At 33.8% G+C, this 23,720-nt stretch overlaps 1 protein-coding gene across 1 annotated transcript in view; it reads left to right on the plus strand.

Moving 5' to 3' along the window:
• LOC118191546 (sushi, von Willebrand factor type A, EGF and pentraxin domain-containing protein 1-like) overlaps positions 1-23,720 on the plus strand; it is a 287,106-nt gene that overhangs the window by 112,725 nt on the left and 150,661 nt on the right. Inside the window, exons 8-10 of the mRNA XM_085825956.1 lie at positions 4,899-5,147; positions 9,784-10,023; positions 14,273-14,464. Of these exons, the coding sequence (XP_085682082.1) occupies positions 4,899-5,147; positions 9,784-10,023; positions 14,273-14,464 (681 nt within the window). The remainder of the gene's footprint in view (positions 1-4,898; positions 5,148-9,783; positions 10,024-14,272; positions 14,465-23,720) is intronic.

The following is a 23,720-nucleotide window of genomic DNA, read 5'->3' on the forward strand; positions in this document are numbered from 1 at the left end:
ACAAATTTTTGATTAGCAAACCCTACGATTTGAAAGCGAGCAATAGCAACACTTTTCGAAATAAAACATTTTTATCTCCAACGCGCGAAACTGTTGCCATTTGGAAAAATTAGTGTTTTCAGAGTTTTTAATTAATACCTCGGCTGATTAAAGTCGTACACAATCGAAATGGCTTTCCACGAATTTTTGCAATTGGGAGTAATGTATTTAATGTTTGGTAGTGCTATTTTTTTTCATTCTAAAACTTAAAAACTTAAATTTTTAATTAACAAACTCCACGATTTGAAAGCGAGCAGTGGCAACAACTTTCGAAATAAAGCAGATTTTCATCTCCAGCTTGCGAGACTGTTGCCACTTGGAAAAATGAGGTCGAAAATTATTTTTTTCCGTGTTTTTATATAATATCTCTTGTTTTATCTATTTGTTGTTTGTTTGTTTGGAAAAAAGTGGGCGTCGACCTTTTCCAGGACCCAGAAAAGAATTATAGAAAGTTTGCTAATGAGTAATTAGTAGTGACAGAGTTATTAGCGAACACACACACACAAACTTACGAAATGTTCAGGCGCGGTGAAATAGCTTCTCCGCAAAGCAGTTTTAGGGTTGCTATAAAACGGCAAGGGACGGCAGGATTGCCACACTTGGCAAGAAATCGCCCATTTGGCGACAAAATTAGCGATATACCATGGACGGATGGAGAACCTTCTACCGGTTTATCCCAGAATGTTTTTGAACACAAGCCAAAATCTATATAAATCCTGCTGGTACGCGGAAAGAGAGTGGGAGATAGTCTCGAGTTAATCAGTCCTTGCGGAGTCGATCGAGTTGACAGCCGGGCAACGAGTGCTGAGTGGGTTGTCGAGTGCATCGAAAGAGTCTCTTAGTGTATCGCGGTTAGTGCATCGTCGAGAGAGTGTGTTAAGCTCCGGGAACGACTGAACCGAAGAGTCGGGAGCTGTGCTTTTGTTATGTTAAAAGTTTCGAGACCATGGTTAAATAGTTTTACTTCTAGGTACCATGTTATATCTGAAATTCCTATATTGTTAAATGTTAAATATGAAACTACTTGCCGTAAAAGGCAGTAATCGTATAGTGAAACGTGTACAGCATTTTTGCGTTGTGAAAAAAATGCATTCCGGGACCGCGCCGTGAGAGGATCGAAAACATAAAACATATACAAGATATAAAGGAAAAGTTCATATTAAATATATAAAGAAAACATACTGTAAGAGGTTCCAGATTAAATATCAGTTTATTCAATTACAACACAATAAGAAAAATCTTAACCTCATCTGAGAGTCTGTTCATTTAAATTCATAAAAAAACTTAAGGTTTGTCTGGTGATTTAAAAGAAAGGAAAGGGAAACAATTTAAGGCCTGAGAGTTAAATTTTAGATTTGACGTTGTTTTTTTTTTTTTTTTTTTTTTTTTTTTGCAAAGGGCGTTTTTGAAAAGCTTGCCTAAAGTTCAAACACACCAAAAAAAAATAAAACTTATCTTGAAGGGACATCTTGAAGCGGAGGATTCTTATCTTATCCCGCGTTGATGTCGGCCGGGCTCATCTTGACACTGGTTCTAAAAATGTAGACTCCATTTCACTACTGTAGAACAGAAACAGGAGCACTGCTGCCCAGGACGGCTATCCGCTTGGTCCTGAAAGTCCTATGTCAACACGCAGGTAACTCGTTCAAATTTCGCCGGTCAGAAACGTTGTTGCTAGGAAATTACGGCTCGCCTGTTCTTACTCATCCTAAGAGCAAGCTTCACGGGTAACGTCCCAAGTAAGTTCCAGAGTAACATCCACAAGTCCAGCCAACCAGTAAGTGCCCGAGTCCAAAAGTAAGAGTGTCCAGAGTAAGTGTGTCTCCAACTCGAATTTCCTTCGTCTCCTTCACCAAACGGGCTCCCACTATGGCTTCACTTATCGCCCCCTTAATTATGGCAAAATCTTCGTTTTCAACTCCAGAATGCGGAAAAAAGGGTGATCGCGCATGCGCGCCCTTCTTCACTTAGCCAACAACCGGACCCTCAATCGCCAAAAACCTGAATGACTTACATTGAAAGACAAGTAGCAACCTTTGACCTTTCCGTCACGTACTTTCCTCTCTTAAGGTCAACTAACAATGAAAATTCTTTCTCGAACATTCTAAAGCGCGCGAAATCATGACTTGGCGAAAATTGCCTCCCTTTCCCTGCTTCTTTCACAATGAATAAAAGTTTGTACAAGATTTACAAATAAAAGAAAATAAATAATATTCATTTATACTAAATAATATTTCCAGAAGCATCTGTTTCTCCCCAAAATTAAAGCCTTAAATTAAATAATTCAGAATCAAAATAAAATTTAAATTTCCATAAATCATAAAATCATTCACCTAATTTTTTATAACGCTATCATATAATTTCTCTACATAACATTCCTTTCCCCTAAGGAATTAAATTTTGGTTTACCAAAATTTAGCAGACAGACACTTCTTGAAATACCATGACTCATACTGTGCAATAAGGCTAAAGGATAACATAATGTATCGTCGAGTGCATCGTGAGTTGTAGCGTGGAGAGTCTCGAGAGTACGTGGAGTTCCGAGAACGACCGAGCAGAGTAGGGAACTGTACTCTGGTGCAGTGAAGCTGTCTCCACCGTTAAAGCCTGATAACCTGAAGGCTGTGACGCTGATTGTTCCAGCGAGTGTATAGTAGATCTTCGACGACTGTAAAACGGGACTTTGGAGTTGTCCTGATTAATATTGGCCAATAAAGTGTGTTTCTATACTTCATCAAGTGTCGTCGTTATTCACTCCAAATCTTTACGAACCCCGTACGTAACGAACGTACTAAAGGAAGAAAATTGCGTAACAACTGGTGTCAGAAAAAAGAAAAGTAACAATATGTACAGATCAGCAGTTTTCTTTCTACAGAAGCATCGTCCACATAGCGATGGAAATAAAGGCAACAGCAGGTACTTGCGCATCATGGAAGTTCCTCAGCAGAAGCAAACGCATACATATGCAAAATCCTTAAGTTTTAAAGTCTCTTTTAAAGTCCATACGATGATGCGTGCTCTCGCGCTGTGTCAAGAATTATGATATTAGCATAATTTCTGGGAGATCATTTGAAGTTGCATTTTCTGCTGGCGACTCTGAAGAAGATCTTGAATTAAAAAGTGCTTTTAAAGGCTAGTTTTGTGTTAGCAATTGTACGTTTTAATTTCTATCGAGATCTAAGCGAAGTTTGTAGCTCCCGATAAGATTAAATTAAATTATTTGAATTTATAGCAGCTTCAAGAAGACTTATGTTTTGAGCTAAGTCCAGGTCACTGGTAATTTTTTGTTGTATATTTTAATTTAACCCTTATAAGTGGGGAGGTAGAATAAATTTAAAAGGCATTTTACCCTTGTATCTGTTTGTTTTAGGGTTAGATACACTTATAGTGAAAATTCACTCGTAAAATGCGTATGACACCTTTCTAATTTATCGAAATAAAGCCAGCTAACTGTAGTGTTGAACCCGAGGCAGGTGTTACAGTTCTTATGAAAGGAAATTTAAAATGTCTATATGAAGTTGAATTCTTAGAATTTGTACCTAGGCAATATAATAATAATAGATGCAAAAATTATGCCATTTTGAAATTTCATAATTGCCTTTTTTAGCCCAAAGGGCTATTAATTTCGTTCTGGCATTTTGAGTTGAAAACTTTAAATTTCCGTTTCACTTTTGGGCCCACCAGCGGCCGAGCGGTAAAGTCGCTGTTGGTTTTTCCCATGTGTAACGTGTATACGAGCCAGTTTCCCTTAGAAAGTCCTCCACGAAGGCATCCCTCCCTTTAGTCCGATAACCCTCGTGTGCTTTGCCGTAATTAAATAATCCAAATCCGTTTCATTTTTGAAGTTGTTGCCACCAAATATTATCGCCCTGTGTTATATTTAAAGAAATTAAATATTGAAGAATCTGCATAAATGTATGTATGTTTCTCGCATTGTGATAAAACAACGCTACTCAGAGCCCTCCAATTTTGAATAATATAATCCTCCACCGAATATGGGCATCTGGAAGCCCTAATGTGGAATTTGTTTTATTATCGGTTTCATATTTTGTCAGACATTAAAAAATTTTTGATTAGGAAACTCAACGATTTCAAAGTCAGCAATGGTAACACTGTACGGAAAAAAAATATATCGCCAGAGCTCGAGAATGTGTATTGGAAGTTTTCTTTTAAATATTTTACGCTATTGCTGTTGAATTGAATTTTACGGTTTAAGTACAAAGAATATGATATTTAATAAATGTAGGTAACGCACAAAACGTTAGAAAGTGCCCCTTTGGGCGTAATGTAAAATCTGAAAGCTTTCAGGTTTTTCTTTTAATTGGGATACAACCAATCAAATGTGTGCTAACATTCACAAACAGAATGTTCCTGTCCGCCCCCTCCTTAAGAATATTTTTCTTTTGAAGCAAATGGTTTCATTCTGTTATCATAGAAATGCACTATTGCTTTAAAATAGCATTTTCATCCATTGGCATTGCATATTCTAACATTTCCCGGTGATGTTTTCATTTGTATCTTCTGCGAAGACAAAATTAAAATTAATTTTACCAATATCCTAAAAACTAAAAAATGGGAATTGAAAATTAGTTTACAACTAACGTAGCAACGGAGTCTTTTGCAAAGTTGGGTAACTGAATGAAAATTTTAAAAAAATGTTTATAGTTTATAGAAATAAGTATTTGTGTACTGTAATGACCAAAGGTGTTTGGAGACTTTTGCTACTTTTATTTGACTATCTTGCAGTTTATTACTTCTATTTATTTATAAACGATTAGCAACTTAGTAGTAATAGCAGGAATTTTGGTTTTAACAAATAATACTCAACCTTAATATTAACATCTTTTATTTTCCTCTAGACGTAGAACCACCCCTCATTAAATGCCCTGAAAACATAGTCGTAGATGCAGACGAAAATGAAGCAAGTGCCCTTATAGAATGGCCTACTCCATACACGCACGACAACAGCGAGGAACCTGTTATTTTAACTGTCATACCTGCCATTGTATCGCCCAGAAGATTCGACATTGGCGTCGCTTCTGTTTTGTACTCAGCGGAAGATAAGGCCAGAAATCGAGCACGCTGTAATTTTACTGTTACGGTCAGAGGTATGTATTTTCTATCATATTGTTACGGTTTTTGTATTTAGTTTGCTATTTTTAGTAGAATTTGTAATTAAATTGTTTCATTTCGCCGTGCAATGCTCCGCGCGACACGTTTTAAGAGAAAGCTACGCCGAAAAGGTAAAATTACAGGAGAACGCGCATTAAACATTTAATAATAAATATATATCTCGTAATTGTACTCTTTTGCTATCCAGAAAAATCGGGAAATTACCAGAATGTTCTCTTGCAGGATAAAAATCTTATAAAAGCCGGATCAAAATATCTCAGTTCAGTTGTTTATTAGTTTTTTACTTAGTTCTTGTTGTTGATTGTAGCGAATTCGCTGTGAGATCGGATTAGCTTTCTCTGTTTTGAATTGAGTTCTATTGAAAGTTTTAGTAGTTTAAAACAGCGGTCGTCAATCCTTAGAACTTCACGGACCACTACATATATAATTTTATATTTGGCGGATTACTAATATAAATTAAAAAAAGGGTTAAATACATTTATATAATAATAATCAGCAAACTACACATATTTCGTTCACATTGGAAAATTACATGAAAAGCATAAAATCTTATCTTCTTGTACAGAAAGCTTCACATTTCCATATCACTGAAAAGAAACTTCACGAAAAGCAAGAACAAACCGGCAAACGCAAAGCAGTATCAATAAACTGACTGTGTTATGCCGTCAATTTTCAATTATTGTAAACATAATAATCATCGCTTACTCAGCAACGCCGCCATCAATCAACAGTTATACAAAACAAAAGCAGAAACTTCCAGTGATGTAACTATAAACAAGAATGCAGATTATTCTCATAATAATCCATCAAGATGCCTATTCACACGGAGAAAAGCTGTGTTTTTAAACCATAATAGCATATGTTTGTAATTCAAAAGAAAAGAGAATTCCAGTTCTCGCTGTTATTGATAAAAGCAGCATATCCATGGACGCCAACTCTCACTTTCAAATCTCGCTAACTACACCTGCAAAAGTAGCTAAAAAGTCGCCAAATTCAGAAGGAATTTCGCTAAAATTTAAAAAAAAGTATAATCCATATTCCATAATAGGTTTTGTTACTCGTCATTTTTTAAACTGAATCTTCATAAAAATATAAATAATGTCCCAATGTTTCTGCGGACCATCAAAAAGTTTTCACGGACCACCGGTTGGCTACCGCTGGTTTAAAATAAAACTACTGTGAGATATTGCGATATTGTACGAATATCTCTGAGGAAATTTCAGCATTTTGTTTCATTTGTTGTGATAAGAATAAATTTTATTCACTTTTTATCGACTTGTGCATTTAATCCATTACGAGCCCGTACGCACACAACAATATTATGTTTGGAATAGATTAACGTAACGTTGAATTTGTCCGCTCATCCACAACTTTAGGTAATTGGAATTCATCTAAATTCAAGATCACCTAATCAACACTTTCCCACTTAGTTTCAACAGCAGCAGTATTCTCACTGTATACTACTCTTTGTTTTAGTCATTCTTTTAGTACTCCTCACCTAACGTATTGTCAAGGTCTTTAGGTCATAGCAACAATTCAGATTTATTTATTCCACTGAGAGGACTCAACAAGCTCATACGCATCAGTGGACCACTTGTTCTGTTGATAGCGATACGAAATAGAAAAGCCATCCATAAATGGTGGGAAAGAACTTTCTTGTTTTCTAATGGCTGAAGCCATGCATTGAGAATTTTCTGTGACAAATGTTATTTTCTGATGTCTAACTTTTGTGGTTGGGTACTTTGGTCGCCGAATGTGCGCCGAAGGGCCAGAAGTTACCCGTTTATATGGCGGTATTGAAAGCTGTGCGATGTTTAATGTGCACAACGCCGACTTGGTAGGACTGTATTATGAAGGAAAACAGATTGCTGTGTACATGAGGAGAGCACAAGTTGGCACTGCCAATACCAATCAATATAATATATATGTAAGATATAACAAAATACGATGGCTGCTTTGAAAATAATTGGCGACCTCAAAATTAACTATTCTATATTTGCTGTTCTCCCCCTAACTTATCTTTTCTCCCAAATTGGAGGTCTTTCCAAATTACCTAACACTGCTTGAAAAAGATAACTAAAACTAAAATTAACGAATCACGGCTAAGCTCTACTTCTGCACCTACGTAATATAAATATTGCTTCGCAAGCAATTACGCTTTCTTTTTCTCTGATTTCTTCCATGCAAAGAACTATGCGCCACTTACGCTTTCCTGCCGGAAATGACGTCGTATCTTTTTACCTGTGTATATAAAAATTTATTGTATTCAACGATGATTGAAAAGTAAATTTGTCTGCCAAAGAGATGATTTGAGACCTGTAAAACTAAAGATGGTGACTCTTCAATTCAGCTTTTTTATCTGCTTCATCAAGCCCACCCTCAACCATTGATGTTGAAGGATGGAAAAACCTTCTGGAACGAATTCTTACCGGTTTAGCCCAGAATTTTCTCGAACACAAGCCGAAAGCTATATCACCCTGCTGGTCCGCAGTCAGTTAGTGTGTGTCTCGTCTAGCGAGCTGATAGTCAGTCATTGAGCGAGTGTCTCGAAGTCTAGCGCCGAGTTGGTCGTTGAGTGCATCGAAGAGTCTCTTACTGTGTCGCGGTTAGTGCATCGTTGAGAGAATGTGTTAAGCTCCGTGAACGACTGAACCGAAGAGTCGAGAGCTGTGCTCTGTGTGCCGTCGAGTGCATCGCGAGTTGCAGCGTGGAGAGTCTCGAGAGTACGTGGAGTTCCGAGAACGACCAAGCAGAGTCGGGAGCTGTACCCTAGTGCTTTGCCGTGAAGCTGTCTCCACCGTGATAGCCTGATAACCTGGAGGCTGTGTCGCCGATCGTGTTAGCGTGTTTATAGAAGTTCATCGAAGACTGTAAAAATGTGTTTTGGAGCTGTCCTGACAATACTGGCCAATAAAGTGTGTTATTCGATACTTCATTAAGTGTCATCATAATTCACTCCAAATCCACACGAACAGTGTACGAACGTGAAAGAAGAAAATAACGTAATAAGTGGTGTCAGAAAAAAATGTAACAATAAGTTAATTTTGTTTTTCATAAAGGTTACTTAATGTCAGGACTTGAGGCCATCTGGTTAGATTTCGCGCCAACGTTTACGTTTGTCGCTAAATACCATCCTATTAACAGAAATATATCAAACAACTCCCTCACTCAGTACATTTAACCCTTCAAATTCAATAGCTTAACTATACCTCCGAGAAGCTAAAAGAATCGGTAGCTTGTCCAAATCTTCCTAGTCCTTCCGTGGCCGAAGGCCCAAGGCACGATTACTTCGACATAGCATTAGTACTGCGAACGGGCTGGTTTCGTGGTTTTACTCACGTGTAACGTGGATGTGAGCCAGTTGCATTTAGAAATGCCTCCAGAAAGGTATGCTTTTAAAAATCCTTCAGATAGGCGCATTTTTTTTAGCCCAAATGATGTTAGCCCAGAAGGGCTATTAATTTCGTTTTAGCATTTTGCGTTGATTCACTATAAACTTCGGTTCACTTTTTAAATTTTTACCACCCAATATTAGAGCCCTGTATTATATTTAAAGAAATTAAATAATGAATAATCTGCATAAATGTATGTATGTTTCTCGCATTGGAATAAAACAACGGTACATAGAGCCATCCAATTTTGAATAACGTATGTTTCCACCCGAATATAGGCATCTGGAACCCAAATTTGAAATTTGTTTTATTATCTATTTCATATTTTGTAAAACTAAAACTGTAACGAATTTTTGATTAAGACACTCAAAGAGAGCGATGACAAAACTGTACGGAAAAAATATTATCCCAGTGCGCGAGACCGAAGTTCTAAAACATGCTCATTTTAAAACTATTTTTCAATATTGCTGTTGAACTGTATTTTACGGTTTCGTGGTTTTACTCACGTGTAATGTGGATGTGAGCCAGTTGCATTTAAGTGCGAAGAATATGATATTTAATTAATAAAGGTAGCGCACAAAACATTAACTAAACACCGCTTTGGGCGTAATGTAAAATCCGAAAACTTTCAGATTTAATTTTTTTTTTTCCGTAATTAGTTAACTAACCAAAAAGAATATCCCAAATTATAGTTTTGAATAAAATTAATCTTTCACAAATTATATGCGTTAGAGTTTATACAAATCATAAAATCATCATTTCACAGATATGCTGATTTGCAGTTCATTCTCATGACTTTAATACGCAATTTTTACTGTAGAAAGCAGCGCCATGAATTAAAAATCTCTGATTTTATGATAATTTTACCATTAGTTTGTGGAAAAACATACATAAAACGAGAAACATACATACATTATCTCAGTAAACGAGTTCCTGAACCAAAAAAGAAAAAAAATAATAACATTCACTTCGTGTTGAAATCTGGTAATGAAATTCAAATTTAAATAAATTGAATTTCGTGTAGGGCGGTAATATACAGGTATTCGGTTATCATTAAACTTGTATCTAAATCTTTATAAACTTAATAAAATTTCTTCAGTTTCAGGATTTGAATTTCAGGATTTCAGTATCTTTTTATTTAGAATTATATTTGTATATAGAGATTCTACAGAATACTACATTTTCTCTTTCTTAAAGAACTCTTTCTTCATGAATTTAGATGTGCAACCACCTACGATTGATCGTTGCATATCTCCTCCTACCGTTTTGTCTCGTGTCCTTCCAGTCAGTGTGTCTTGGGAAGAACCTTTGTTCTCGGACAATTCTGGTAAACCAGTGAATGTGGTGAAATCTCACAACAGGCCATCATCGTTTTACTTAGGAAGCACGGACATCGTGTACGAAGTCGAAGACCAAGCTGGCAACAATAACACATGCATCATTACCATAACGGTTCAAGGTAAGAAATTAGAACAGTAAAAATAATATGTATTTAGTATCGAAATTAGAAAACAGTGTTAAACTGTAAAGAATTTAATGCTAGTTTGTAATCAGAGTATCACATTCTAAAGTCATCATATTTTATGCGAAAAATAGAATATATATTAAATTAGTGGAAGTACCCGATGCCAGTTAAGTTAGACTGAGAGTAATGTATCTAAAAACAGAGAGAACGATAACGCTGTAATCCTTCTCCAATAACGATGCAAAAAATACGATTCATAGTCAGACATTTTTCAGTCTCATCTGATATGAAATCCACATAAAAAATTTTCATAGAAAAATAAACTCATTCTGTCTCATTATAGTATCAGCAACAACAGCACGCAGTTTTCAATGATTTTCGTCTTTCTAATCAATTGGTCGTAAAAGCTCGAGTTCCATCCAATATTTCACCTATATTTCAATTTTAGATGATTAAATGTGGCGAAAAATGGATCACAATTGATCAGAAAATCAATAACGCGAAAAAACAAACGAACATACAAACAGGCATTCTTCTTTATATAGAGAGATTTTGTAAAACCTACAAATTTCTGAATAACAAACCCTACGATTTGAAAGCTAGCAGTAACAACGCTTTTCAAAATAAAGCATTTTGATCTCCAACGTCCGAGACTGTTGCCTTTCGGAAAACTGAGTGTGAAAATGAGTGTTTTCAGAGATTTTAATTAATATCTCGGCTAATTGAAGTCGTAAGAAGATGAGAATAGTCGAAATGGCTTCCCACGAATTTTTGGAATCGGGAATATTATATTTAATGTTTGCCAATGCTATTTTTATTCCATTTTAAGATTTAGAATTTTTTATTAACAAACTCTACGATTTGAAAGCGAACGGTGGCAACACTTCTCGAAATAAAGCAGATTTTCATCTCCAGCTTGCGAGACTGTTGCCACTCGGAAAATTGAGAGCGAAAATTAGCGTTTTTAATTAATATCTCTGATTTTAACTTTTTTTTGGTGGGGGGAAGGTGGACGTCGACCTTTTTCAGCACACAGAAAAGAATTGCAGAAAGTTTGTTGACGATAGCTATAGTAGTGACTGAGTTTTTAGCGAACAAATAAACAGACTTTCTTCTTTATGTATATAAAGAGATATATATGAAAGGAGCAAGACAACTTGAATTAGAGAGACCTTAGTGGTCAAGAATTTTGCGCATTTAGCTGCAAAATTCTTTTAATTTTATTAGTAAGAGGAATGTTTAAAAGCTAATGCTAAAAAATAAATTTGACACTATAGTTCCTTAGCAAAAATGTAAAATCAAGTAACAACTAGAAACAATATTAAAGTAGTAAAAGATATCTAATAAAAACTAAATGTAAAAATTACAAATTGAGATGACTTCCATAAAAAAGATACTTGATAATATAGTAGTTTGGCAAAGCATGTCATTATACTGTCGTTTTTCAAAATGTATAAACACATTAACTTCCGTAAAACTTTTATGTCTTGAAATATATATGTATTTTTCTATGCCTAGAAAACTGTGTATAGTGTATATTAAAATTTGCGTATTATTGTTATCTAATAACAAAATATTTTTTTCAAAATAGCATAGAGATGTTTCCTTCAGAAGTTTTTATTGCTTTTTTGTTTTCAATTATAAAGCCTGAAAATGTAATGTCATATTGAAGGAAGCCTCTTATATAAAACAGTGAGGGTCGAGGATGTAATATCAAAAGTATTCTTCTGGCACAATGTGGGGAAATTTGGAACATATTAGTTTGACGTGGTACAAATACATTTGTGTACTCTCTTACATCCTTTAATCACGCTGACACATTTTAACATACTGCTCGTTCTGGATAAAATGGTAGTTACATTGTATAGCTATCTTTCTTGCTTGTCAGAGCTAGCATTTGGCGGTTTTTACTTTTCCCCAAAAGATGAAAGCATTCCTAAAGATATGCTTTTTGTTATGAAGATGTTCTGAAATTAGATTCAAAGACTACCTTAAAACTTGTGACTGGCAGACAAATCTGTAAATAATAACTTAAATGGACTTTCGCAGAGATAAATGTTAGCTGTGGCTAAATTTGGAACACTTTTATAGAAGTCTTTCGAGTAGTAAAGTGCCGAGTAATTTTCCCCGATTGTTTTGAAGCTGTTCTATATTAGGTTCGCTGGATTTTCTTCATCTAAAAGTGTAACTAATCATCCTTATGTGATTATTTTCTAGATCAGTACCTCGAATTCATGCTAGCCAATACTGAAGGAATTTTTCCAATTGTTGGGAAAGTCCTTGGTCAATTGATGAGGCGTTTGATCAGCTGATGGTGAGAGAAGTTTGCCTTAATCTGCCCCAATGTTGATGAAGAACATCTAAATCAGAGACAGATCCAAGCCCCTTACCCTTGTTCCTAGGGGTTCAGGCATCTGATGAGTTTGTTGATCTTCATCCTAGTTTTGATGAAGAGCATCCTGATGGATAGATTCAAGAATCTGCTACCTCTCTTGTTAGACCTTGGGCAGTTGATGAGGGATAGACAAGTTTGCCTTCCTCTGTCCTAATTTTGATGAAGAACATCCCAATAATTAACGATTCTATGAGTTTCCTACCTCTGTTAGGTTTGGGCTGCTGATGGCTGACAGGCATGTTTGCCTTGCTCCAAGTGTCTCCATTTCGTGTTCCTAAGTTTTCGGCATCTGATGGATTACCAACAAGGTGGTTCAGCTCCTCCCCAGTATTACTGAAGAGCATTAGAGGATCGAATAGTCTCTTGTCCTTCTTCCTGAGTCTTGGATTAACCGATGGGTGACAGACGATTTTGCTCAGCTTTGCCCGAATTTTGATAAACATTCCCAAGAATCTCCCTCTTATCTTCCTAGGCCTTGGGCAACCGATGAGAGACATTTTTTTTCATTTTATTTCACCGACAGAGTAGCTGGTCTACTTGGGGAAATGTTTATCAGCCTGTTGTGATGCCTTGCCAGTGATTCTAATTTCGTTCACAAGTCTGAATACAATTCTGTTGGAGGCTGTCTTTATATTAAAGGTCAACGAAAATACACTGTAAGGAGTACAGTCAGTCAGCATTCTGCTTTGATTTTTCAACTGTTAAGCTGAAGGAGGCAGCGACCAATAAGTGACAAACAGGTTTGCCAGTCTCTGTCATAATTTTCCCCTCTTCCTCTGCTACCAGCGGTGAGGCGATAAAATCGCTGGAATTCGCTAATAGAACGAACATGCTAGCTGCATGGGAGTTTTAGTTTTCCCCCATGCGTAGTTTATTGCGGGCTGATTTCCGCACAAGATAGTTTTGAAAATATTGTGCAGTAGTCACTTAACCTCGCCTTCAACTTTACCACCAACTTCTTGAGCTCCACAATATTTTAAGTGCCCCATGCTGCAAAAACTACACAAATATTCATGACATCTCTGGGATTCGAACTCAGGACAAACTGTGTGACTCTACTCCTTTGCCATCTTAGCAAACAGGGCAGATTAATCAAGGCAAAAACAGTTCAATCAGGGCAAACAGGGTAAAACGCAGATAAATCATATAAAAATAAAAATTCCGGGAAAAGTGCTCACCATACAAGTTTCTTAATTAAGAATCAGCTGAACGATTTTTTTAATCAGTATTTGATGTCATTACTTATTTCTTTCAAATCTAATGTATGATATGTTTTTAGTTTAGAAGTCAAACAACAAAAATCAGCGTTATATTTTCAAATTTTCACAGGACTACTTTCGATGGTTTTAGCGAATCATCTTCAGCTGCCAAGCCTCATCCATTTGCGTACTGGCAGCTGAGGATGCTGGTTCAGTAAAATCGAAATCATCGAAACAAGTCCTGTGAAAATTTGAAAATATAACGCTGATTTTTCTATTTTGACTTCTAAATTAATACTTGTTCGGCGTGTTATTGTATCTTAATATGCTTTTAGCTTTCAAATAACATTTAAAGGAACTTTATAGCAATTACATTTAAAGAAAATTAAGAGAGGTGTGCTGTAAGAATTACATTTCTGTTCTTTTAAATGAAATTCATACGCAACTGTAAACAAAATATGATAATTTTCGAAAAATAAATGTATTAATTATCATGAAAGATAACATTTGAAAATGTAAGCTGTAAGAACTGGATTAACTGACATTATTACTATTACATCAAACTAGAGGCTCCTAAATTCCAATTAGAAAAGTTCTTGCTTGGAAAAAAAAATTATTTTTGCAATAAATTTTCTCTTATTATTTTTAGAACATGCCTGTGCATTTCCTGCTGATCCTTTACATGGCCATGCAAACTGTACCGAGGCAGAGAATGGCGTTTTTTGTACTTTAACTTGTGATGAAGGCTATGGTTTTGCTCTGAAAACGCCTCCATTTTATTTCTGTGCCTATGATGGAATATGGCAGCCTTCAGAATTCTTACCTTTTCCAGATTGTTCAAGTAAGTGACTTTCCTTGTCTTTTTAGTTGCCATTTAAAAATGTAATTTGATGTTTAACACAGAGCTAACATTTCTTCCATTTAAACTATGTAGGGTGGATAGTAAACTGAAATCGTTTCAGCAAACATTTTTTTGATATTTTTCAAACTAAAAATAAATCAATCACCTCTTAACATTTCTTGAGTAATAAATAATAAGGAATTCTAAGGTTAATTATTGCCTTAAAGCCAAAATTTACTTTCCTGAAATTTAACTACTTGCTCTTCATTAGACCGTCTATAGCAGAAGTTTTCAACCTTTCTTCCCCCCCCCCAATGCACCACTTTCAGAATTTGCTCCACGTTCTTTCCCAAATTCGAAACATTAATAGATATATTTATCTAGATTTAGATGATTTTTTAACGTATTTTATTAATTAAAATACAAAAAGTGTAGAAAGTGTAGATAAATACTAAAAATTGAATAAAAGTATTTTTTTTTATTCATAAACGAAAACAAAATATTTATGAGATAAATAAAAGGCTGACTGTGTTTCCTTCTGAAACTATGAAATTCCATATTTTTAGAGGTTAATAACCTCTAATATATACCAGTTGCAACCGCCATTATGTACATTGCGGAAAAAAAAGAAAAAAAAAAAAAAAAAAAAAAAAAAAACGGAGGTACAGTTCTGTATTTCCCGTTCTACTGGGCCGATTGACGAAATTCAAATTGTGTTTTTCTATGTCTCGAAAGCGCGATTTAGGATATATATCAGATTTATATATAGCATTGTTCTAACATAGGTATATTGACACAAAAATGGGTCTTTTTCTGAAATAACATACCAATCTTTTTCCATATTTTGATTCTACTATTCAAATTATGAATAAATATTAAATTTTGTAAAATTTGGTGTGAAATTAACAGAGAAATTCTAAATTTTATCTGGGCGTATTTTTTTCAGTTTGCTCTAAGAATAATTCACATGGCGGAATTCTTAATATATGGCAACCTATTTTACTTTCCCTTCCATTGTGCATGAACGGAAAAAAAGTCATATCTACTTTAAAATAATTTTAACAAAGTGCGTAAACCACATTAGATGTTATTATCACTTTCAACAAATATGTCAAGTTTCAAAACGCGCCAATATATAAATGCACGTACTATATCTTCCGAAATTTTGCATAAAAAGCTCTAATGTTTTGCAGGTATACTTAGAAATATATCTACGTTAAGAAGATGTAAAAATTTTATAGTTTATAATTCAAAATGTTTCTCGAAAAAATTATAAAAATTATTTAAAAATACAAATTTAAAAATTAAGTCATAAAATGGGTGAACTTTATTTGGATTGAACTTAAATTTCGAACTGTGATAGAAGGAATTAAGTAAATATAATAAAAAAAGAGGTGTTAATAAATACATACCAAATTCAATTAACATTGAGGAGTTAAAATTTTGTAAGCTAATTTTTTAAAAACTACTCGTGCGATTTTTACAAAACTTGGCAGTTTGACATAATTTGAGTAGTACAATCGAAATATGGAAAAAAAATTGGCGTGTCATTTTTAGAAAAAGTCCGACTTTGTGTCAAAATACTTATGTTGGAATAGTGCTATATATAAATCTAATACATAGCTTAAGTCGCGTTTTCGAGACATGAAAAACTCAATTTGAATTTCGTCAATCGGCCCAGTAGAACGAGAGATATAGAACTGCCCCCCGCCCCATTTTTTCGGAGTGTACCTTTGAATGCCGTTTAATTTGTGTCTTGTATCCAGAAGCCGTACTGTAGGTAAGGTTTAGCAAAACGATATTTAAATATATGCCTTAGAAATATGCCTTAGAAATATATGCCTTAGAAAACATCGGCTGTTCCAAGTTTCTCGGAATGTTCATTTAAAGTAGTTTTTTAGTAAAGATAATCCTAAGATGATGTAAGAAATATACGGTACTTACGTAGTATCCTGTCGGCCGTGATATTTGACTACCATTAGAACCATGAATGTTGGATAAAATCCTGTCAAAGTTGTGCCATTCGTTTCTACAGAGTCTTGTTTTATTTTAAGAATAATTAAAGTTCTGGAAACATTTTTTGATAGCAACATAATAATGCAATATTAAAAATTAAGAATATCAAGCAAATATAAATTTAAATATAAATAAAAATCGGAAGTGACACTGATAATAATTCCAGTATATGATGAAAATTAAGATAATCACATAAAATGAAGTTATTTCAAAGAAAATAAATTTTATTGCAACAATTGGAAATGATGAAGCTTGTTGCGACTTGGTCTTAGGGCTATAGTTTCTGATATGCCAATTTTCACTTCCTTGTACTAAGTAAAGGATGTACTGTAATCGCGAAAAATTTTCGAGGATCATATATCAACGAAAATATCCATTTTGACCGCTCTCGAATCCGTACGAACAATGTTTTTGCGTGGCATCTGTACGTACGGACAGAATAAAAGACTCTTCCCCCCAAATGGATTCTAAAATGGATTTAAAATGGATTCAGAAGAATTTTTCTTTCTTTTTTTCTTTGTGACGTCTCATTGTACATACGTATGTACGCATGTATGTATCCCGCATAATTCAAAAACGAATAGCCGTAGAACGTTAAAATTTTGTATACGAGGCTGCTATTTCATGTAGTTGTGCAACTCTCTTTTTTGTTGCAATCGCCCACACCAAACCTATATATATATATATATTCTTAGCCGGCTGGGCGAGCTGATTTTTTTTTATTCTTATATATTTGTAAATTGTGCATCTTTTGCTGAAAAAGGAATGGAATTATATTGTTGCTATATTCCGGTTAAGGTTTAGTTAATCTGCATGAAATAATTGTAGAACTGTCACCAATTTAAAGGTGGCAGCCATTTGCTTACATTTGAAACTTTTAGGAGAACAGTGAATTAAGTCAGTTGGTGTACTAACGGCAGCGTCGTTTTACCCAGTGGGACCAAAATTTAATTTACAGTTTTGTGCACTGAAGATTTTATTTTCCTGCGCGCTGGACGAATTGTCATTTATTCGTAGATTCCTTAATTTTAGTTCTAGAAATTGTTTTTTAACTGTTCTTAACTGTATTTGGTTTTTAAGGTTTTCCTGTATTTTAAAGTTTTCAATGAAAATTGAGTTTGTATGTATTTTTGCCTTGCCACCAAGTGAGAACTGAATTGATTAAATTAGAAATGTATCTCTAATGAAATTGGAAGAAATACGTTTAAATGAAGTAGAGGAAAAAGTACAAAGAAGTCATGTAGTGTTTACATCAGATATTCATATTGCATATCTGTTAGGTACATAATTACGAAATAATTTCGTTGATAGGATCATGAAAGAAAAATCGTTACACAAAAATAAGAATTTTAATTTTAAGCCTTTGTAATTTTTCTATGCGTTTTCTTTCCTTTTTTATTAAACAGCTGACAGCTAACTGCGATTTATTTAATAACAAATGGTGGATTGCAAAATTTTAAGATTATCTTAAATATACAACTCAGAATTAAATATACTGTGCTAAAAAAGTAATGTCCGTTTTTTCAGATAAGCGCGGGTTTTCGGAAGCTTTTATTTAGTTTACTCATGGTATTTGACTATGGACGGAATTTTGTCATCAATTTTCTGATACTTTCTGATAAACTATCGTATTCAAATTCTGTACACACATTTTTTGTGGATCAGAGCGCAATGTGGTGTGGTGTTCTTCAAAATTCGAATTAGATTTTTTTTAATTTAATGTGAATACGATTTTTCTCGCATATCTTCGTTTGATGTATAAACTAAAATTCTCATGATTTTGTTGTTTGCACCATCGGATAGAGTGGAAAATAATCTTTAAAGTGAAGTTCATGTGAGATTTTTAATGTCATTTTTGATTTTTGGGCAAAATTTTTGTAAGACCTCTTCACGTAACAGAACTGTTGGAAATAAAAAATATCAAGTTATAGTTGAAAAACGATTTTCAGTTGAATAAATTTGATTAATAATATGCTGTTAAGGCTAAAAAAATAAAAATAAAACATGTTAAAAATTTTGAAGTAAGTTTTTATTTAAAACTCATAAGCTAATTAATAAAGCAAAAATAGTAAGATAATTTATCATATTATTTAACCTGCACAATTGATTAAATGATTATTTTTATAGAATTCATCAATAATTTTACATCAAGAATAATGAAAGCGTCGGCACCCACCTAACTAGCGAAATATTTTCATTCAACTGCATCATCAAAACTGTAAGCCGTTATCATTATAAATCAAGGGTCAAGGGTTTTATCTTAGGGCGCTCCGTGCTTTTAATATTCATGATATAACATTGTAGATGAATTTTGTAAAGATAATTATTTAATTTATTGTGCCCATTAAGTTATGATAATTGTTTTATGGATTTTAAACAAAACCTTATTTTCAAAATACTTTTTTAAAAATATTTTTATTCTAAATTATGTTATCATAGGATGTGAAATAAAGCAATACTATTTTGAGGAATGAGGGCACATTTTTTATTTTGAGCCAAGAGGCGTTGGACCGAAAGGGCTATTAGTCTCAAAACGGCATTTTGCGTCGTTTCACTTTCTGCGTTGCTTCACTTTTCAAACTGCTGCCACCAAATATTATCGCCACGCATTATATATTTAAAGAAAGTATATAATGAAGAATCTGCAGGAATGCACAAATGTTTCTCGCTTTTTGAAGAAACAATGGCACCTAGAGCCATCCAATTTTGAATGACGTAGTCCTCCAATCGAACATGGGCACTTGGAAGCTCGAAATTTGAATTTCGAAGTTGTTTTATTATCTATTTCATAGCTTGTAAAACTTTAACGAATTTTAGGTTAAGAAACTCAACGATTTCAAAGCGAGCATCGCAACACTGTACGGAAAACAAGTATTTTTATTTCCAGCGTGCGAGACTGTGTATCGGAAATTCTAAAGATGCGCTGTTTTTAAATATTTTGTGATATTTCTGTTGAATTGAATTTTATGTGGTTTAAGTGCGAAGAACATGATATTTAATAAATAAAGTAACACACAAAACGTTAAAAACGCCCTTGTGGGCCTAATATAAAATCAGATTTTCTTTCTTCTTCTTTTTTTAACGTCCTTTTTTACAGCAAAGTATTTAAGGGGGCTCATACACCTTAAACCCCTTATGATCTTCGAATAGGTGACTGTTGCAAGAATCGGAAAATTTTGTTTATTTTAAAAGTAGTTACTTTTTACAGCTGACTACATAGTATAGCTGCTTTGGAAACAAGTAACCAAAACGTTTGTGTTGCCACAAATATTTTTGAAATTTAATCCTGTCTGTGAAAAAATTTTTCGTCACGTTCCACCTTGAGCGCATGATGTTTTAAAAATGGCTAATGGTACATACTTGAAATTGGATGGAATTCTTTAGATGGGCACTATTTTTTAACTGAACTCAAAATCTGATGAATATTTTAATATTAAAAATTTTTATGCACGAAAACATTACAGATTTTTTTAATAAAATAAGTTTCATAAACTCAACTCCAAATAAAATGAAAATTTAACATGAAATTCTTAGAATTTTTGGTTCACAGTAGTTTCCAAATGCTATAAAAGCTATATATTAAATATGGAATTAAATTATGCAACGGAATGGTTTAAACTGTGCGCGCAAGGTGGAAACATGACGAAAACTTTTGTCAGAAAGCGGATTAAATTATAAAAATATTTATGGCAACACAAACTTTCTGATTACTATTTCAGAAAGCAACTATGTTATGTAGTCAGATATAAAAAATTGGAAGTAATTGCTTTTAAAATAAATAAGTTATCCTAATTCTTGCAACAGTCGCATATTCGAAGATCTTATGGGTTAATTTAAGGTGTATGAGTCCCCTTAAAGAAGCAGTGCTACAATGTAATGCTATTATAGCTTTTCGTCCCAAAAGCAACAACGCACTTCGAAAATCCCTAACGAGTGCCTCTTTCCATCAACTCAAGCCCACCCCTTACTAGAGTGTTTTACGCGCTTCCACTGCTAGACGTAAATTCAAGAATAGAATGTATCTCTTCCAGTTTACCCTCCTCTGCAGCTTCACGAATAAAAGCTTTTCTGGGTAAGATAACCTCTAAAAAGCTTTGTAGTGTTCGTAGAGATTAACAGTTGTGGAAAATTTAGCAACCTTCAGTCTTATTACCCTGAAAGATAATGCAGTCATTTAACTTCATTTTTTGAATTATTAGCTTTGTCATTATTGCCAGAAGATAATGTAATGTGACTCCTTTTTTACTTCCTTGTACGAAGTAAACAGGAAGTACTGTAATCGCGAAAAGTTTCAGCCAGCATATTTCAAAGAAAATATCCATTTTGACCGCTATCTAATGCAATTAAACGATGTTTTTGCGTGATATTTGTACGTAAGGACAGAATAAAAGACTCTTTTCCTCAAAAAAAAAAAATTATAAAACTGCTTTAAAATGAATTCTGAAGAGAATTTTCGTGGCGTCTGTACGAACGCCGTATGTATGTACATACGTTCGTATGTACGTACGTATCTCACATAACTAAAAAACGAGTAGCCTCAGAACGTTGAAATTTTGTATATAGGACTGCTATAACATGTAGATGTACACCTCGTATTTTGGTTGCAATCGGCCGCACCAAACGTATATAAATATATTTATATATATATCCACTCTGTTACCCGGCTCAGTGATCCCAGTTTCCTTACTCTTATATGTTTGTAAATTGTACATTTTTTGCTTTAAAAATGATTGAATTATGTTGTTTTTATTTTCCGGTTAAGGTTTTTATGCCTTCAGTAAATCTGTATGGAATATTTTTAGAATTATCAACAATTTTAAAGTTGTTTAAGTGCCGCTAAGCCTTTTTTTTTTTTATGGCGGCCATTGATTGTTTACATCTGAAACAGCAGACTAGTGGATTTGTTGCCAATCTAGAGAAACTTAGCTTCGCAACAACAAAGATAACGCATTCATTTATTTTTGCCAATTAAATCATGCTTAATCCTTTCTGGAATTTTTTCGAGGAAATAAGTGTTTAAGATTTACTTCGTAATTTTCAATATAGATATTTTGAGTTTTTATGTATTTTTGCCTTCTCGCGAAGTGAGAACTGAATTAATTGAATGAGAAATACTCAATCGTCTGTGAAAAACTGTTTCCTTTCTGTTTTATTTGCTAAATTTCTTTTATACATCATTCTAGCTTTATTATAGTATTTCAATAGAACATATGGCAACGATTAGATAATTCTATTCTTTAAATAATATAAATTTTGTGCATTATGAGTTATAATATGAACGAAATATAATACTGTTAAGTGAATCTAGCGCCAGAATGTTACTATGGTAAACAAATATGGTAAAGTAAATATGGTAGAGTCACTATGGTAAAGTAAAACTTCAAAATATGAAATCGACAATAAAACAAATTTCAAATTCAAATTAGGGCTTCCACATGCCCATATTCTATGGAAGATTACGTTATTCAATTTTTACCGTTTTTTGTCGCGATGTGAGAAACATAGATATATTTATGCATATTCTTCATTATTTAATTTCTTTAAATATAATGTAGGGCTGTAACATTTGCTTGCAACAATTTTAAAAGTGATACGCCGTTTATAGTGATTCGATGCAAAATCGCAAAACGAAAATAATTATATGTTTAGAGGATAATTATCCCCAAAAATATATTTTAATACTGAAGGCATCTTCACGACTTGGAATAATATTCATGCCTACAGCAGACATTAAAAAGAAGCCAGTCTTTTAAGGAAGTAAAAAGACTTTCATTTAAACTTTCTAATTTTTGTGTGACTTTTAAGTGTGTGAAATTTCTACTGTTCAATTTTCTTAAATTTGTTGGTAAGTTATGACTCAAAAACAACTTCGGCATTGCTATAACATTGCATACAAGCTACGTGTGATTGCATATGCTAAAGAACATGGAACATAAAGGAGAAGTGGAATAGCTGCATGCAGTTTTTAGGTTACACCATCAGGTAGAAGGAAGAGCCAAGTCTGTGAATGGGTCAAAGCTTTATGAAATGCTGTAAAAACAGAGACAGTGGTTAAATCATCTAAGAAGTGTGGTATTAGTAATGCACTGGATGGTACAGATGGCACTTTGTTGTGTGAGGATTCGGATGCTGATTTAGAAGAGGTTTCAAGTGACTCTTCATTTAGCGCTAGAGATGACTGTCTGGGTTTCGACGAAGGAGATTAAAAGGTGTTCTTTCCCAGATAGATTGGGTGTCTGCAGAAAATATTGCTTCAACTTTATATTTAAAATACTGTAAATTCATTATAATCATCAGTAAAAGTTTTATCCTTAAAAAATGTGTATAAGAAAGAAGGTGAGTCTTATAGGCCGGCAAATACGTTTAATGTTCGCCAACAACTATTAAACGTTAATCCACAGCGTGCCATGCTTATTTTTAACAATGATACCAATGAAAATTTCATTTCAAATATTGTAGCCGTAATCGTAAGAAAAGATAACCATGTAAATTATAATTATTATTTTTTGCACAGCAGTTGAAACTGATAGACGTTGGTCGAACGTATCGAAAATTCGTTTAATTTTTGCAAAATATGAAATCGACAATAAAACAAATTTCAAATTCAAATTAGGGCTTCCACATGCCCATATTCTATGGAAGATTACGTTATTCAATTTTTACTGTTTTTTGTCGCGATGTGAGAAGCATAGATATATTTATGCATATTCTTCATTATTTAATTTCTTTAAATATAATGTAGGGCTGTAACATTTGCTTGCAACAATTTTAAGTGATACGCCGTTTATAGTGATTCGATGCAAAATCGCAAAACGAAAATAATTATATGTTTAGAGGATAATTATCCCCAAAAATATATTTTAATACTGAAGGCATCTTCACGACTTGGAATAATATTCATGCCTACAGCAGACATTAAAAAGAAGCCAGTCTTTTAAGGAAGTAAAAAGACTTTCATTTAAACTTTCTAATTTTTGTGTGACTTTTAAGTGTGTGAAATTTCTACTGTTCAATTTTCTTAAATTTGTTGGTAAGTTATGACTCAAAAACAACTTCGGCATTGCTATAACATTGCATACAAGCTACGTGTGATTGCATATGCTAAAGAACATGGAACATAAAGGAGAAGTGGAATAGCTGCATGCAGTTTTTAGGTTACACCATCAGGTAGAAGGAAGAGCCAAGTCTGTGAATGGGTCAAAGCTTTATGAAATGCTGTAAAAACAGAGACAGTGGTTAA

This window comes from Stegodyphus dumicola, chromosome 10, assembly GCF_044657685.1.
Source record: "Stegodyphus dumicola isolate Sdum_Otavi_A_Nest chromosome 10, ASM4465768v1".
Lineage (NCBI taxonomy): Eukaryota > Metazoa > Arthropoda > Arachnida > Araneae > Eresidae > Stegodyphus > Stegodyphus dumicola.